The following is a 17,893-nucleotide window of genomic DNA, read 5'->3' as shown; positions in this document are numbered from 1 at the left end:
TCCATCCGTGAATATGTGGAGCAATTCTCCGGGTTAATGCTCCAAATTCCCAACATGAGTGAGGAGGATCTCCTTTTCAACTTCATGGATGGGTTGCAACCGTGGGCATACCAAGAGCTTCAACGAAGGGGAGTACAAGATATTTCCACTGCCCTCACTACGGCCGAAACGCTTGTCGAATATAGGCAAGGTGAGTCTTCCAACTCTAAGCTTAAGATTAATTATATTAAAGGTGGGGGAGCCAAATTCCATAAAACTCCCCAAAGTAAAGAGTTTCCAAGAAGGCCACCACTACCTAACAAAGATTGGAAGAAAGGAGGTAAGCCCGAATTCAAACCGAAGGAAAATTGCTTCTTATGTGATGGTCCCCATTGGGCTAGAGATTGTCCAAAGAGGAAGTCCTTAAGTGCCATGCTCGAAGAGAGGGAAACTCACGAGCACACACAAATGGGTTGTCTACAACTCCTCAACTCACTGAAGGCTAGTCCAATCCCAACCAACAATCCGAAGAACAACTCCCTAATGTACGTGGCAGCACGTATCAACGGGAAAGATGCCCAAGTCATGGTAGACACCGGTGCATCTCACAACTTCATAAGGAAGGAGGAGGCTATGAGGCTTAGCCTCAAACTCGACAAAGGTTAAGGGTGGTTGAAAACTGTGAATGCGGAGGCTAAACCGCTAGATGGCGTGGCCCGTAACGTGGAGTTGCACCTTGGTACTTGGCAAGGTAACGTAAACTTCTCCATTGCTCCTATGGATGATTTTGATATTGTACTTGGTATGGAATTCCTTAGGCAATTCAATGTGGTCCCACTCCCTCGCTACAACACGGTGTGCATAATGGAGGGAGGCCCTTGCATGATTCCAACAATGCACAAGCCAAGTACTTCCAACCGCCTCTCCGCCATGCAACTCAAGAAAGGAGTAAAGAAAGGAGAGCCTACATTCCTTGCTACTCTACGCGAGGAAGAAGAAGTTACTTCCAAGGAGCCACCGAAGGAGGTTAGCCAAGTCCTTGAAGAGTTCAAAGATGTCATGCCACCACAACTACCCAAGAAACTTCCACCAAGGAGGGAGGTGGATCATTGCATCGAGTTGGAGCCCGGTGCAAAACCACCTGCAAAAGCACCATATCGCATGTCTCCACCGGAGCTAGAGGAGCTAAGGAGACAACTTAAAGAGCTTTTGGATGCCGGTTACATTCAACCGTCGAAAGCACCTTATGGAGCACCCGTCTTGTTCCAAAAGAAGCACGATGGTTCGTTAAGGCTATGCATCGATTATAGGGCGCTCAACAAGGTTACCATCAAGAACAAGTATCCTATACCGTTGATAGTCGATTTGTTTGATCAACTTGGAGGAGCAAGGTACTTTACTAAACTTGACTTGAGGTCGGGGTACTACCAAGTTAGAATTGCGGAGGGTGATGAGCCAAAGACTACGTGTGTTACTTGATATGGAGCATACGAATTCCTCGTCATGCCCTTTGGTCTCACCAACGCACCCGCCACATTCTGCACTCTCATGAACAAGATCTTCCATCCTTACTTGGACAAATTCGTGGTAGTCTATTTGGATGACATCGTCATCTATAGCAAGACGCTAGAGGAGCACATCCACCACCTACGAATTGTGTTCCAAGTTCTAAAGGATAATGAGCTTTACGTGAAGAAAGAGAAGTGCTCGTTTGCAACCAATGAGGTGTACTTCCTCGGCCATAAGATCAAGGATGGCAAGCTGCACATGGATGAAGCCAAAGTGAAAGCCATTCAAGAGTGGGATCCTCCAACCAAGGTGAGTGAGCTGCGATCTTTTCTTGGACTTGTTAACTATTATAGGAGGTTTATCAAAGGGTATTCTGCCCTAGCCGCACCACTCACCGATCTGCTAAAGAAGAACAAGACATGGAGTTGGTCCACCCAATGCCAACAAGCCTTTGAGAATTTGAAGGAGGCGATTATGAAGGAACCCGTGTTGGCATTGCCCGATTGCTCCAAACCATACGAGGTGCACACCGATGCTTCCGACTTTGCCATAGGGGGCGTGTTGGTGCAAGAAAGGCATCCGATCGCATATGAAAGCCGCAAGCTCAATGACACGGAGAGAAGGTATACGGTCCAAGAGAAGGAGATGACAACCATCATCCATTGCTTGCGCACCTGGAGGCATTTCCCCAAGCAAGCTCGTTGGCAAGACTTTCTTGCCGAGTTCGACTACAAGCTCGAATACAAGCCCGGTACGACCAATGTAGTTGCCGATGCATTAAGTAGGAAGGCCGAACTAGCATCGATAACCAAGTTCCAAGGGGAACTGGTCAACCTAATAAAGGAGGGTATGGACCGTGATGTTGTGGCCAAGCAACTCCTACAACTTGCCATGGAGGGCAAGACTAAGAGGTTTTGGGTTGAAGATGGCCTTCTCTACACAAAGGGGCATCGCATCTATGTACCAAGGTGGGGCAACATAAGGAAAAATTTGATCAAAGAATGCCATGACACCAAATGGGCTGGCCACCCGGGGCAAAAGCGTACGAAAGCTTTGTTGGAGACCAACTATTATTGGCCACAAATGCGGGACGATATCGAAATGTATGTGAAGACCTGCCTTGTTTGTCAACAAGACAAGGTGGAGCAACGACAACCCGCAGGTTTATTGGAGCCACTACCAACTTGGGAGAGCATCTCCATGGACTTCATCATTGGCTTACCCAAGTCCGAGGGATGTAGCACTATAATCGTAGTGGTTGATCGATTCTCCAAGTATACTACATTCATTGCCGCGACAAAGGAATGTCCAGCTGAGGAGACGGCACGGCTATTTTTCAAGCACGTGGTGAAGTATTGGGGACTCCCAAGATCAATTATAAGTGATCGAGACTCAAGGTTCACCGGAAGGTTTTGGACGGAGTTATTCAAGCTCATGGGCTCGGAGTTGCATTTCTCTACAAGCTTTCATCCACAAACCGATGGGCAAACCGAGCGAGCTAATGCGTTATTGGAGCTATATCTACGGCACTTTGTGAGTGCCAATCAACATGATTGGGCAAAGCTGCTAGATGTTGCCCAATTCTCCTACAACTTGCAAAGGAGCGAGTCCACCAATCGGAGTCCATTCGAGTTAGCCACGGGGCAACAACCACTCACTCCACAAACACTTGTTACCAAGTATGGAGGAAGGAGTCCTGCCGCATTCAAGATTGCCAAAGGTTGGCACGAACAAGTGGATTTAGCAAGGTCGTACCTTCATAAGGCCACCAAGAAAATGAAGAAGTGGGCGGACGCCAAAAGAAGGCACGTGGAGTATCAAGTGGGAGACTTGGTGTTCATCAAAATCCTTTCATCCCAACACAAGTCTACCCGAGGGCTACACAAAGGCCTTAGCAAGGTCGTATCAAGTGGGAGACTTGGTGTTCATCAAAATCCTTTCATCCCAACACAAGTCTACCCGAGGGCTACACAAAGGCCTTGTTCGCCGATATGAGGGACCATTTCCAATCGTCAAGAAGGTGGGCAAGGTATCTTATAAGGTGGAGTTACCTACTACACTCAAACTTCACCCGGTCTTCCATGTAAGTTGTCTAAAGCCATACTACAAGGATGAGGAAGACCATACAAGAGGGGAGTCCAAGCGAGCACCAATAGGTGTCTACAACACTTATGACAAGGATGTGGAGAACATCTTAGCTGATCGAGTAGTTCGTGGAAGGGATAATCATCCGAGTCATGAATACTTGGTGAAATGGAAGGGACTTCCCGATAGCGAAGCAAGTTGGGAACCTGCTACCGCGCTTTGGCAAATTGAAGATCACATTAAGAGGTTCCATGAAGAAAGCTCGACGAGGACGTCGACGGCATAGGTGGGGGAGAATATCACGATTGGGGCATTTCATCAAACACTTGGTGAGCATTCTCTCCATTTTGGGCCTATTTTGGGCCTTAGAATGGGCCAAGCACCTAGAGTAGTGTAGAATTCTCTAGAACCTTATGGAAAACTCTAGGTCAAGCCATATACATATCCATTTCTAGATGCTTCTTTAGATATTTTTGTAAAGGAGGTGGGAAGGATCTAGACACCCATTCTCCACCGTAGGATTAAAGCAATCATAGCCATATGATTAGACTTTGTATGCCTATAAATAGGTGGAGGCCTCATTTGGCCAAACCATCCAAGAATCCAAGAACATCCCATCTATACTTGTAAAGCTCTCTTTCAAGCAATACACTTTCATTCTCCCAAACTCTCTTTGTGCTCTAGCTTTCTTTGCTTAGCTCTCTCTCTCTTTGTGCTCTAGCTTTCTTTGCTTAGCTCTCTCTCTCTTTGTGCTCTAGCTTTCTTTGCTTAGCTCTCTCTTTTAGTGGACAAAAGGCTTACTTAGTTGCAACAAAGGGTCGGAATAGCAACTAAGGCCGCAGGGCTTGAAAGGTAAACAAACAAGTCCGTGACAACCAGCAGTCTTACCGCCAAATTGGCTGACAAGTGACAACTGTATGTAGTCAACATTCGAAAAAATGTACGCGTAGAGAAAATGAAGGGAAAAAGGCAAACAGTAAGCCTGCCGAAAATGTAAAGTCTTCCTTCCATTTTCCGCGAAACACCAATAACCAGGCCCCGAACGCTGCTGCATATTGTTTTGCAAAAATCCCATAACATTCCATAAATGAAAGGCGCGTGCCAATGTGAAACTGAATTGCTGGCGAAGCCGAGAAACGGAAAAATGATTATGAGACTCATTGAATGGAAGTTATGGAACATATCCAAAGGCAAGTTACACCCTTACCCAAACCACACCGCCCCAAAATCCATTAATTTTACAGAAAAAGAAAAATATAAATTAATTTGTAGTTCCAAAAAAAGGTTAAACTTAGGAAATCGATTACCCACGTCTCTACCCTTCCACGTGTCCCGGTACCTATATATCATGCCAGACCACTAAAACGGTCATCGGCCAATCCCATTATTTTAACCAACATTTTTTCGCTTTCCATCCCTTCGCCGCCTTCGGTTTTCGCCGTTGGCTTCGTCGGAGAACCCAAAAAATGATAATAATAAAAAATTTTCCTGAACTACAGTCTGTCTACATGTGATCTCGGATCACACTTTGCGGTTCCTCCGGTGACGGCCAATGTCTCCGCCTCTACATTCTTCAATTGTTGTTTAATTATCTGCAGCGTCGCTCTTCCTCATCTTCAACATTGATTATTCTTTTTGGCCATTCATTTTGGGAGCTTCAATGGCGGAGGAGTATTCTGAACCGGTGGTGTGCCTTCATGGCGATCTCGATTTGAAAATCATTGAAGCGCGGTGTTTGCCGAATATGGATATGGTCTCGGAGCGTGTCCGCCGATTCATAACCTCCCTAAAGACCTGCACGGCGAAGTTTCCACTCAGTTCCGAAGCCAAAAAGCAACATCCGCACCACCGGAAGATGATTACCAGTGACCCTTACGTCACTGTCTGTCTCGCCGGAGCTACAGTTGCTCGCACGCGCGTCATCTCTAACTGTCAGAACCCCGTGTGGAACGAACATTTCAAGATTCCTCTGGCACACCCGGTGTCGCGCGTTGAGTTCTACGTCAAGGACAACGACATGTTCGGCGCCGATTTGATAGGGATCGCCACGGTCTCGGCCCGGCGAGTCATGTCGGGCGAAACCATCAGTGATTGGTTCCCGATAGTGGGCTCGTTCGGGAAGCCGCCGAAGCCCAACGCTGCCGTGAGACTCGAAATGAGATTCACGAAATGCGAGGACAATCCATTGTACCAGTATGGCATTTCGGCCGAACCGGAAAGCTTCAGCATCCGAGATTGCTATTTTCCGGTGCGTAAAGGAGGGTCGGTGACGCTGTATCAGGACGCTCATGTTCCGGATTTTATGTTGGAAGATATAGAATTGGAAGAAGGGAATGTGTTTCGGCACGAAAAGTGTTGGGAGGATATATGCCATGCAATACTGGAGGCTCATCATCTGGTTTACATTGTGGGTTGGTCCGTCTATCACAAGGTGAAGCTGGTAAGAGAGCCAACCAAGCCGTTGCCCGGCGGAGGAAATCTGAACTTGGGGGAGCTGCTCAAGTATAAGTCGCAAGAAGGGGTGCGAGTTTTGTTGCTGGTTTGGGATGATAAGACTTCTCACAGCAAATTCTTCATCAATACGGTATCGGTTTTGCTAATTTTTGCTCATTTTTAAAAATAATATATGCTTGGCGTTTTTAGATTTGCTTTTGTCCAAATAATCATATTATATGAGTTTTTTTAGTTGGTTGGTTTTTCAAAATATGATTGATTCTCTTTTTAATATGCTTGGTGCTGTATGCAGACTGGAGTTATGCAAACTCATGATGAAGAAACTCGGAAGTTTTTCAAGCATTCTTCTGTCTCATGTGTACTATCTCCTCGATATGCCAGCAGTAAGCTTAGCATTTTCAAGCAACAGGCATGCTTTATATACCATGGTCCAGCAACTGTTGCTCTATATTTTGTTCTTCGTAAATTTGCCCCTTTTTATAGTATATAAATGTGCTTTACAATTCTGACTATGCACCAACAGGGAAAACCATAGAATAAATTCAATTCCTTTTCAACCGCTTCATAGACATTTTTTTACTACATCTTTGATTCATAAGCCAGTTAAGGACCCTAATGAGTTTGTTGATCAGCCTGAAGTATTCATTATCTCCATTTTTGTTTGCATGGTTTATTGCAAATCTGGAAAAATACTATAAAATTGAGTAATGATGTGTTGATTTCTATAAAATCCTTGACGACGTTCATCAGCTAGATATGCAAATTTGATGGACATTTGTGTTGTTTCTTGTGTTGTTCAACACTATTGGCTATATTACTGACCAAGGTGTTATTGAAATTATGTCACTAAACCACTTCATGATTAATTTTGTTTCATGATTATATAAAAAAGCATAATGGACATGCAGATCTGAATTTATGTCTAGAAGCAATAGTTTGCACTCTTGTCTTCTCCCACTTGCTCATGTATCCTGTTTCATTTGACTTCAGGTTGTTGGAACCCTGTTTACCCATCATCAGAAATGTGTGATTGTAGATTCACAAGCATCCGGAAATAACAGGAAGATAACTGCGTTTCTAGGAGGTCTAGACCTTTGTGATGGTCGCTATGATACCCCTGAGCATAGACTATTTCGTGATCTTGACACAGTATTTGAGGATGATTTCCACAATCCAACATTTTCTGTGAGTATCTCTTATATAAAATCAGTTTTCAGGGTTGGGGTCTTAGGAGTTAGGAGAAGTTCTGTTTCTAGAAGTTTAGAGGATTTTTGGTGTTATGGCCAAACATATGGAATCTTTGTTTGATCATATGGTTCTGAAACCCTTAAAGAATTATATATAACTTTTCATTTGAATAAAAGGGTCCAACTAGCGGTCCAAGACAACCATGGCATGACTTACATTGCAAAATTGAAGGACCTGCTGCATATGACGTGTTGACTAATTTTGAGCAACGTTGGAGAAAAGCCACAAAGTGGTCAGAGTTGGGGCGGCGTTTTAAAAGGGTTACTCATTGGCATGATGATGCTTTGATAAAATTGGAGCGCATCTCGTGGATACTTAGTCCTTCGAAATCAATTGCAGATGATGAACCTACATTATGGGTTTCTAAGGAAGATGATCCTAAAAACTGGCATGTTCAGGTTAAATTGTTAGCACTTCCTGTACTGAAACTTTACTTGTGTGATCTTATTATGTCTCTCAGATTCTTAAGTTGGTTTTCCTGAACAGGTTTTCCGATCCATAGATTCAGGATCTTTGAAAGGGTTTCCTAAAGATGTCTATGAAGCAGAGGCTCAGGTTCACTCTCTCTCTTAGAAATTAATTTGATCTATATGCTGACTAAAATTAAAGTTTCAGCGATAATTATTGATCTTAGGCATGGTTTTTCGTATTTTTAATTGATCAACTACTGTTTCTTTGCAGAATCTTTCTTGGGCCAAAAGTTTAGTTATAGACAAGAGCATTCAAACGGCATATATCCAAGCAATCAGATCTGCCCAACACTTCATATACATTGAGAATCAGTATTTTCTTGGATCATCGTATGCATGGCCGTCTTACAAAGAAGCAGGTTTTCGCACCACTTGTTTATTAGATCATATGTTACATTTTCATTGCACAAGCTACAATTGCTATCTTGCAAGCCTTGATTGACTTGCCTATTACTCTTAAAAATTTAAGTTTCATGATAATCTACTTATAGTTCTCAGACAAATCTATCTAATTTATACATTCTGTTAATATATTTTGTTTCGTATCTATAAATTCTTTACTTAAACTAACATTTATTTTCGTCAGGTGCTTATAATCTAATTCCAATGGAATTGGCATTGAAAATTGCTAGTAAGATCAGAGCCAAAGAAAGATTTGCAGTTTATGTTGTCATACCAATGTGGCCCGAGGGTGTCCCATCTTCTGCTGCTGTGCAAGAAATTCTCTTTTGGCAGGTAAAAACTAATTGCACTTCTAATAAAAGGTGGAAATATAACTTAATCCTTTTGAATTGACCAATCTAAATTGGTTAGCATTGTTGAAATCCCTAACCAATCTGGCTATATATGGAGACACAAGCTGTATAAACTTCCTTGTGTTGGCCAAAATATTGAATAGCTTTCTTCTTTCTGTGAGAATTAACTGTTTACCTCATATGCATACTTGTGTAACATTGATTAGATTATTATATGCTGTGTAGAATTATTAAATTGAATCAATCTGTCTATGGTGACCACTAGATGTTTAAACTGCAGGAAAGAAGTATGACTCATTTAATTTGTTAAGGTTCAGTTTAAGATTGTACGAGTAAAACATAGTTTTAAATTTATTTTAATCTGGCATTTTTCGTTTTCCAGGGACAAACAATGCAAATGATGTATGAAGTTATCGCACGAGAACTGAAATCTATGGATCTTGAGAATTCTCACCCTTTGGACTACCTAAACTTCTACTGCCTTGGTAATCGGGAAGATTCGTGTTCAAATATCAAAAGTGGAGAAGCGGTACTCTTATTTTTCTTCACCAGAGTTTCAAACTATTCAATCTATTGCCTGAAAATTAAGACTTTGAATATGGGAAGCCCAGAACTGGTTCTAGTTGCTTGAAAAACAAGATCCTTTTTTTCCCCATTTTGATATAGCTGGAAACTAATAGAATATTGCCCAAAACCAAAACACAAGCTGCATTTTTGTTGTATCCTTTTCTGACATGGTCCGTCATAATAAACTATTAGCTTGACTCCTCACTCTATGAGCATTTGTTAGTGTTCTAGGTTTCAGTTTCAATCATAAATTTCTTCTATACGGTGCAATTTTTTTTTTTTTTTTTTTTAAACCAGTTATTTGCAACGAATTTTCAGGTATCAGCATCACTAAAGTTTCAACGGTTTATGATCTATGTACATGCCAAAGGAATGGTTGTAGATGATGAATATGTAATAATAGGGTCGGCTAATATCAACCAACGATCTATGGGTGGTTCAAGAGACACTGAAATTGCCATGGGTGCATATCAACCCCATAACACATGGGGTAAGAGGAAGCGACATCCTCGAGGCCAGGTTTGTGCTCTGCGTTCGTAATTTAATTACATTTTCAAACTTCTAGCTTGTTCTTTCTCTGGAATGTCTTAGACCGGCTTTTAATAGAGAAAAATATTGCGACTCGAATCAAAAACTTACTATCCCACGATGCCTCCCTTATTGTTTTTGTGCCTCTTCAGATATATGGTTACAGAATGTCACTTTGGGCAGAGCACATGGGAATGGTAGATGATTGCTTTAAAGAGCCTCATAGTTTGAATTGTGTAAAAAGCGTGAACCAGATTGCTGAAGATAATTGGAAGAAATACGTAGCAGACAGTTATACACCATTGCAGGGTCACATCCTAAAGTACCCTGTAGAGGTAGATGGCAATGGGAAAGTAGGGCCCTTGCCTGGCCGAGAGACTTTCCCAGATGTTGGCGGTAAGGTGCTTGGAGCCCGTTCTAACCTTCCTGACGCTTTAACCACATAAGCAGGCTCCTCCTTTTCACTTCAATATTTATTTATTATTATCTTTTTAGAAAATCAATTAATCGCAAAAGAGGAGGTGAAGTTTGAAATTTTCTCACATCCAAGTTTCACTGACAGAAGATATAATTACACGAGTCCTCTTGGATTTGATTTGGCCTAGCTTGTAATTTTTTTGTCCGCATACTAACAATCCCATTGTATAAGTCACACTGAAAAGTATAGCAAGTGCAACAATTTGTATTCGTAACCGAGGAAAATTGTTGGCGGATCACGATTTATTTCCAAATCATTATGGGAGTTCGTATACGTAGGCAGGCAGACAGGATATAAAGCATTGCATTTTTCATAAAATTCCCGATAAACTCTTTCTCTTGGTTAAGATAAACTATGGAAGATAAAATCCCAAGTCAAATTTAACCAAATTTTTATTTTTATTTTTTCCTGGCCAAAATCCACACATACTTAACCGATTATCTACATTTCAGACATTTCAAGTACAGAGAGAGCAAAGGCAAGACAATACATACACAAATGAAAGGTCAGCACCATAAATCTACAACTCTTAATAAAGAAAGATGTAGTGGAAAATTAAAAAAGAAAAAACAAACAAATGCACCATATAAGTGCTTTCATCTCATACATTCTCTTATCTCAAGCACGATTTATGATAGCTCTACTACCTCCCCAAAAAAAAAGAGGAAAGTATGAGATGACGACCCCCTTTTAAAATACGTACGGGTACAGTGTTTAATTAACGGTCACCTTTCCAACCATGCCAGCTCCCTGGTGAGGGGAACAGTAGAAAGAGTAGTCTCCCTTCTCAGTCAAAGTGACGGAGTATACCTCTCCAGGTGCATTAAGAAGGTCTTCTTCGCTCATTGAGATCTTGGAGGCGTCCACTCCCCCTGGAATCTCATCCTCGTCGAACACAACGTTGTGTGGGAACCCAGCGTTGTTCTTGAACACAATCTTCTCTCCTGCGCTTACCGAGAAGTTGCTTGGTACGAAGGCCAACGACCCGTCGCTGCCACCCAGCAACACCTCGATGGCCATGGCATTGCTGGCCAGCATTGCGCTCGCTGCGGTGGCCACAACGGCAACTCCCGCATCCTTAAGCGAGGCCTTCACGCTCATCCTTGCCACTGGAGCCGCTGCAACCTTAGCGGCGGCGGCTCCAGCTTTGGCTGCGCCGGCTGCCTTTAAGCCGGTGAATGATGGGATTGCGACAGCTGCGGAGGTCATGGTGTTCATTTTCGGTCGAGGATTTTGGGAAGCGTTAGGGAGGTCGTATTGGGCGTTGGAGGGGATCAAATCAAAAGGTGATGAGAGGAAGGTTGGGTTTTAATAATGTTAAGAAGGAAATGCAAACTATTTTTTGTGTGGCTTCTATTAGTGGAAGGGATGTGTGACTAGAGATGATGAACGATGAGGGAGATGGGTGGAGAAATATTGGGTTATCTGCTGAGAACGAATCTCATTGGCTGGGCTGGATGCTATCCTATGACGTGGCTTGGATTTACTGATGTGAGGTAGAGAATGCGAGAGCTCAGGCGTATTTCAAATTAGTGGAAGAGGATAAGTTTAGGAGGGGCACGAAAGTATTAGTGGCTAAATTTCATGTTATGGTCAATTTTTTTGATAGCAGCTCTGGGATATTTTGGAGCAAAAGTATGATAATTTTTAAATCAACAAATGCTCTGTAATTTAGAAGAAATTAACACATTTATTCACTAATGTATTGTTTGGGTGTCGAAAACGTACTTAAGTCTTCAACCGCTTATAATGATTAAAAAAAATTTAAGAAAAAAAACAGGAAGTCTTCAACCCTTAATGTATTGGCTCTACCATATGTCAAAACTGAAAAATAAAGGCCACAATAAGTACTTTAACATCTGAAAGTTTAAAGGATTGCTACCTGTTTTTTGTTTTTATCTTTTTGGTGAATAAAAAAATTGGTAATCTAATTACCTCATGAAATTGAAAATGTATTTTTTTATTATTCGTGATTTAGAATATTAATTACGTGTAAAGTATTTCTACACTGTTCGTTTTTTCCTGGTCAACTAGATTTTTTCGACATTGCAAGCAAGTCGTAAATATGTGGCCCTAGCTGCATATTTTGAGAAGATTTTTTTTTTTTTTTTTCAGGCCAATTTGTGTGGACCCCAAATCAGCGTAAAGGGCCAATGGAACGTGGTCCATGTGGCGTCTATAGAACAAGCAAAATGAATTTGCATCATATAATTACAACGTAGCTAAATTGGATGGAACTTTGACCAGACTCGGTAATTAGTGTAAAATTTAAACCACGTTAGATTAAATATAAAAGATCAAAATACTACTCACTTGCAGTTGCAGCAGCACATATTTAACACACAAATTCCTTATATTCAGAAATTCGAACAGCAAGAAGAATCGTTAATCCAGGTAAAGACATCCCTAAAAACTCTATAATTTCCTTCGGAGTCTTTATGAAAATCCTTTTCCTGGCAACCAAAATGGTAATAGTTCAGGCTGAGCTTGAATACAACTACCTGTTTTTGCCAGAAGCTGGCATACTAATATCCTCATACTCCCATTATCCTCCCAAAGTAAAATGATAGAAGCCAAAAACCAGCCTTGATCTGTTTTGCATCGACAATGGAAAAACATAAGAATCTTTCAAATGTATGAACTAGGCAGATACGTGTTATGTCAACCTGTTCAACCAATATTCCTGGAAATTTTGGGTTCCTAACTAGGATCCAGCTTTGGGAATGATTACTAACCAAACTAAAATTTTTTCATGACACCATCGCTCGTTTTATGATATTATACTAAACATATATTTTTTGGCTTGAAATGATATTGTTGCATAAATTACAGAGATCAAAGCCCATTACAGCCCCAAGATTCCAACCATAATGAAGATATACAGAGTCAATATTGATCAATATGTTCAAATGGTTAAGCTTGCCTGACTGACAATATAACAATCTGCATACTCAGTTAACGTTTAAATATTTATCCAAGGTTCTGAGAATGAATCACTATTTTATATAGCAAGTAATGCATGTATTAAGTATCCATATAGTCTCAAGTACTTCAGCTCACCTTTCACCATGACTAGGCATACAGAGAGTTCAAGACCAAGCAATATTGTACCTCCCCTACATCAAACTATATAATTGTCCTCCTCAACAATGAATATATACCAAAAACCAAGCAGATATAAAATCTTTTTCTCCAAAGTCAATACAGATTTGAGATTGTTAATGTGATATGCAATCAGTATATGCTCGAGAAATGCTAAAATTTTGATAAATCCTAATCTCCGTTTCCAAAAATGTAAAATCACTCCTCAGCATGAGGACTAAATCATAGATATAAAGAAGTTAAAGCAAAAATCGATTACCTCCAAGCGAACATTGTTCGTTACCATGATTTTAAATCATAAATACCAACTGCACATTTATGCTAAATAAGAATCCAGAGAGCATTATGAGTTACAACTATAATTATTTAACCATGTGAAACAATGACACTGACAAATACTGCATACTATTTACAGGCGTGCAACAGCATTACTTGAGTAGGCACAATGTAAGAAATAGCAGGCACAATGTAAGAAAGTTGCGAGTTGATGAAAGTAAAGGAATATACAAGTTTAAGCTCCACCATTATATGGGGAAAACGTCATCGCTATCGTCATTGATATCAAGGTATTTCAGGCCAACATCCCATTGCGGAACTTTGTAATTGAAGCTTGGGTTTACATAGCACTTCATCTCATGGAATAGATTCAGATTATCCACCAGCTTATGAAATACATTACACCCACAACACTGCAATTGAAGAAAAACCAAGCCCACATCAATTGTTGTTTCATATACTTTCCCACAAAAAAAAAAAAAAAAAAACAACTGGCTCAAGTAATCAAGTTTTGTCTTTCTTTCTATGTGCACCCAAACGAAGTGTTCAGTCTAGAGAGAGAAATAAAAACCTGGACGAAAACTGTGCCATCGGTATAGGCATGGGGATTGATAGCACGGGTGGTTCTCTGACCGCAAATGTTGCAAGTGAAAGCAACGCGCATCCGCCTACGTGGCGATTTTGTGAAGAGGGACCACGGGAAGGTTGAGATCCTCTCGGTGCCTGATCCGTCCTCGGTTCCTGCTGGGATCGACGGACCTTCCATGCCAGACCCGGTTGTCCACCCTCCTCTCACCGACGCCGCACTCAGAGCCAGCCCCATCGCCTCATCCTTTGGAAATTTATACAGAAATAAACACCTCCCAAAAGTCAAAATCAATCAAAAAGAAAAAAAAAAAATTCCAATTCGACAACCAAAATTATCAGAATCAGAAATTAAGTATGCCTTGGAGAGAGTTCGTTCGTTGAAGATGGGAACGATGCTTGTTTCATTCGAGTCGGATTGGAGATCCGAGTTGTTTCCGTCCTCTGAAGAATAGGATCCCAAAAAAATATATATCCATATTACACAAAATCAGAGAGAAAATATATCAAGTAGAGGGCAAAAGAGGCAGCAATGATAGTTGCTTACTCTTGGAAGACGATGGGAATCGGAGGAATCGCTGTGAGTCGGTTCTCTTCGGAGAAAAGAGGGACAGAGAAGAAGCAGAAGATGACAAGACGGTTGCGGAGGAGCTTAAGGTCTCCATGGAGTCCGATTACAAATAAAGAAGAAAGTCAGAGACCTCTGAGATTTTATTACTTCTCCCGATACCTCTTCTATTGTTGATGTTTTTCGCGCGTTAGATCTTGGAAGACTGCGATGCAGAGCCAGACCCCTCCCTGCTTCAGGAGAATCTTGACCATGTATCAAGTTACACACGCACGCCCTTGCCTTCTGTTTTGTTAAAATAAACTTTTTAACATGAGTGGATCTATAATGAAACAACAAATACTAATTTGGTGATTTAATTATATTGGAAGGGAAAAAAAATAATTATATATAAATATTTTATATTGAGAGCCTAATATGAATTTTTTATGTTTTTTTTTTTTTTTTCTGTTGCAATAACTTTATATGAAAAACTAATTTTTTTTAGGACTGTTAAATAAATTGTCATGGTACTATATGGACGTGCTTGATCATTTATTATTTATTGTAATAAATAATAGTTTTTTTCTTTTTAAAAAATATTTTTTTTCTTTATTTCTTTTCTAAGACTATATGTCTGAAACCAAAAATTTCAGGATGGAAATTCATATTAAAACCACAAATCCAAACATTTTGCACATTCTGACGGGAACGGTCCATATGTGAAAAGTAACAAATCCCACAAATCCAAATATTTTGCACATTCTGATGGGAATGGTCCATATGTGAAAAGCAACAAATTTTAATGTGCTCTCTCACAAACATATGGGAGCCATATATCTATTTATGACAAAGGGCGCAGAAAATTTGCTCGTAAATAAGGGACTCTAAACTTCAGTTTATGATTACCTCAATATTGGTAAAGATTACATTCTTTGCAGGCGGGACAATCAAGTGATAAGAACTACTGTCTAAAGATTTCCAAGGGCTCTACCGTAACCCAATCACCAAAAGCATGACTGGGTATGCATAAAGATTTCTCTATCTTTATGAATCTTTTTATTTAGAAAAGAATTCCACTCGCAAATTGCAATATATATATATATATATATATATATGTATAGTAATTATCGCCTAGTCTCAAGATACCTCCTTACACAGTTGCTACGTTATATTTGAATACATCTAATTAATTCCCATTTTCTTTTTGGAATAAGTGAAATTGATAAAAATTTTATATTCCGTTTTTCAGCTTTTGATGGTTGCAAGGCTTAGTTTGCGACAATGTCCTGGATGATGGATGCTGAATAATGTTACCTTCTATAGTGAGAGCAATTGGGAAATTAATAGCATTACCAAACCAAAGATGATAATTTTTTTTTTTTTCCTGAAGAAATAAAACCAACTGTGGCTAATGGTACTGTTATTTTATTATTTGTTTATTTTTGTTAAAGTGGCATTGGTGTTAAATTATTAAAACGAAAAGAAATATTATGTAAATATAAAATTCAAAATCCACCCATTGCTATTACGATCAAATTACTATAATTTGGATCTAAAATTCATTGTTTTTTATAAGAACCGGCAAGTCTGAGATGATAACAAGAACAAAAAGACACGATGAGGCAGGACTGAACCAACCATATGAGGGGTACTTGAACAGGTAAAGAGACGTAAGAGAATACAAATCCCTTAGGCCCCATGCAACAAACTATAAATCACGGCTAGGCTACCTGTCAAAATCCAAATTGCTATTTTCATAATGTAAAACCAAGGATTCAATTTAGTCTTATATTGTCTTAATTGAGGTTTTAGTAGTATTTTGAGCCTGGTTGGCTCCGTTTCTGATTTTTAAAAAAAAAGTAAAAAAATAAAAAAAATAAAAAAAAGAATAAGAAGATGATTCAATTCAAATTACGGGTTCTTCTCGAAAACAACAAAGTCGTATTTGTATAGCCTTAAACTTTTCACCATCTTTCAGCCCCGTTATAGCCAAAGCAAACTTATTGTATTCATTTTGTGGACTTGGAAAAAGCCTAGTCAATTATCGAGTTAATTTTTATGTCGTGAACCAACCGAACATGTCAATTTATTCAAATCCGCTAATTAATCATATTTATAAATTAGGAAAATTCTTTGCTCAAATATCATTGATTACATATTACCTTAGAATTAGAATAGGTTTTATATTTAAAATCTAATGATTTTTATATTAGAATTGCGATTTGTAATTTTTGAATTGCTTCAAATATTAATATTTAAAGATATTGTGATGAAATATATAAATTTAGTAACATATCAATCAAGTGAAAAATATTGTTTAAACTCCAAATAAATTTTAAATTTCAATTATTGAACAATTTATCAATTAATAAGTAAAATTTAAATATTAAAAACTACCAAAATATCCTATCAAAAAAAAAATATATATATATATATATATTTATATCAATTGATTATAAGTTTTTTGTTCACTAATCTTACTAGCACCAACTTGCTTACCAACATTGTTTACCAATTGATATTATACATATATTGGACAATTTTCTATTTTGTTTATATTTAGTTTTTCTTATATTCATAACTAGTTTATTTTTAAATTTTTCATTCAAAAAAATAACATATTATGTTTTTCCACATGAGTTTGTAAACTTGGTAAATTTTGCTGGAGCATGTTTGAATTCTCTTTCTTCATAAATACTATCCCCTCCACATGATTTAAACATTTTTAGAAAGTATTCATAACTTAAAAGAAAAGAGAATAACTACGAATATATGAAACTTGTTTTGCACATACAGAAAGAATATATATATTTTTAATTAAATGCAGAAAGAGTGTTACGTGTGCAGAATGGTGAGGATATAAGTTTATTATTGATTTAAACATTGTACGTACTGAATATTTTGGATATAAATCCGTATTTTTTTTACTGAATATTTTGTATATAAATTTAGTTTTTGATGATTTAAAAAATACCACTTCATAATTTCAGCGCCTAATATCATATACTAGATTCATCATCTCTCCCTTGTTAAGATGACAGATTGCAAACCTTTTCCCTCTCTAGTCCTTGTTTTTTTTTTTTTCTTTTTTTTTTCTTTTGGTAATAATATTGTCCTGGTTGAATTATTTTTTAGTTTGTTATTAATATTATCATTGTTGTTATTTTTGGTTGGGGATTAGAATATACTTTAAAAGAGGAAATGGAATTTCACCTATATTTAAGTGAATCCATGCCAAGACTTGTAATGGTGTATTTTTAGTGGTTTTACCACTATGCAAGTATATGAATACTTTTAGTTTGTTTTT

General features: G+C 39.0%; 3 protein-coding genes across 5 annotated transcripts; 1 reads left to right on the top strand and 2 right to left on the bottom strand.

Annotated features, from left to right (window-relative positions):
- The first annotated feature begins 4,681 nt into the window (after window positions 1-4,681).
- LOC107422625 (phospholipase D delta) lies at window positions 4,682-10,743 on the top strand. Its single transcript, XM_016032099.4, has 10 exons — window positions 4,682-6,157; window positions 6,320-6,436; window positions 7,018-7,212; window positions 7,392-7,673; window positions 7,762-7,830; window positions 7,957-8,104; window positions 8,332-8,480; window positions 8,883-9,029; window positions 9,386-9,586; window positions 9,748-10,743. Exons 1-10 carry the CDS (start codon window positions 5,234-5,236, stop codon window positions 10,039-10,041), a joined length of 2,526 nt encoding a protein of 841 aa, XP_015887585.1. The 5' UTR covers window positions 4,682-5,233; the 3' UTR covers window positions 10,042-10,743.
- Window positions 10,453-11,436, bottom strand: LOC107422616 (plastocyanin). Its single transcript, XM_016032090.4, has one exon. The coding sequence runs from the start codon at window positions 11,289-11,291 to the stop codon at window positions 10,788-10,790; it is 504 nt and encodes a 167-aa protein (XP_015887576.1). The 5' UTR covers window positions 11,292-11,436; the 3' UTR covers window positions 10,453-10,787.
- An 893-nt stretch (window positions 11,437-12,329) lies between these two features.
- On the bottom strand, window positions 12,330-14,916 carry LOC107422601 (uncharacterized). Of its 3 annotated transcripts, none has more exons than XM_025066502.3 (5): window positions 14,584-14,916; window positions 14,398-14,480; window positions 14,023-14,283; window positions 13,683-13,864; window positions 12,330-12,526 (listed from the first exon to the last, which is right to left on the bottom strand). In XM_025066502.3, exons 1-4 carry the CDS (start codon window positions 14,699-14,701, stop codon window positions 13,700-13,702), a joined length of 627 nt encoding a protein of 208 aa, XP_024922270.1. In that variant the 5' UTR covers window positions 14,702-14,916; the 3' UTR covers window positions 12,330-12,526; window positions 13,683-13,699. The 3 variants fall into 3 exon arrangements, with proteins under 3 accessions (XP_024922270.1, XP_015887564.1, XP_015887556.1); XM_016032078.4 differs by having other exon boundaries at window positions 12,524-12,664; window positions 14,584-14,915; XM_016032070.4 differs by lacking the exon at window positions 12,330-12,526 and having other exon boundaries at window positions 13,461-13,864; window positions 14,584-14,914.
- Between the last annotated feature and the right edge of the window lie 2,977 nt (window positions 14,917-17,893).

Source organism: Ziziphus jujuba, chromosome 5 (genome assembly GCF_031755915.1).
Source record: "Ziziphus jujuba cultivar Dongzao chromosome 5, ASM3175591v1".
Taxonomy (NCBI): Eukaryota; Viridiplantae; Streptophyta; class Magnoliopsida; order Rosales; family Rhamnaceae; genus Ziziphus; species Ziziphus jujuba.
The sequence above is the reverse complement of the archived record's forward strand: the minus strand, read 5'-3'. Positions and strand labels throughout refer to the sequence as shown.

Bases quoted from the DNA above. Each gene is read 5' to 3' on its own strand.
- LOC107422625 (XM_016032099.4), top strand. From the start codon at position 5,234: ATGGCGGAGGAGTATTCTGAACCGGTGGTGTGCCTTCATGGCGATCTC. The intron at 6,437-7,017 runs GCATGCTTTATA...ATTTGACTTCAG, and splicing joins TTAGCATTTTCAAGCAACAG to GTTGTTGGAACCCTGTTTAC. The intron at 9,030-9,385 runs GTACTCTTATTT...ACGAATTTTCAG, and splicing joins ATATCAAAAGTGGAGAAGCG to GTATCAGCATCACTAAAGTT.
- LOC107422601 (XM_025066502.3), bottom strand. From the start codon at position 14,701: ATGGAGACCTTAAGCTCCTCCGCAACCGTCTTGTCATCTTCTGCTTCT. The intron at 14,481-14,583 runs GTAAGCAACTAT...CCTATTCTTCAG, and splicing joins ATTCCCATCGTCTTCCAAGA to AGGACGGAAACAACTCGGAT. The intron at 13,865-14,022 runs GTTTTTATTTCT...CTTCAATTGCAG, and splicing joins ATGGCACAGTTTTCGTCCAG to TGTTGTGGGTGTAATGTATT.
- LOC107422616 (XM_016032090.4), bottom strand. From the start codon at position 11,291: ATGAACACCATGACCTCCGCAGCTGTCGCAATCCCATCATTCACCGGC.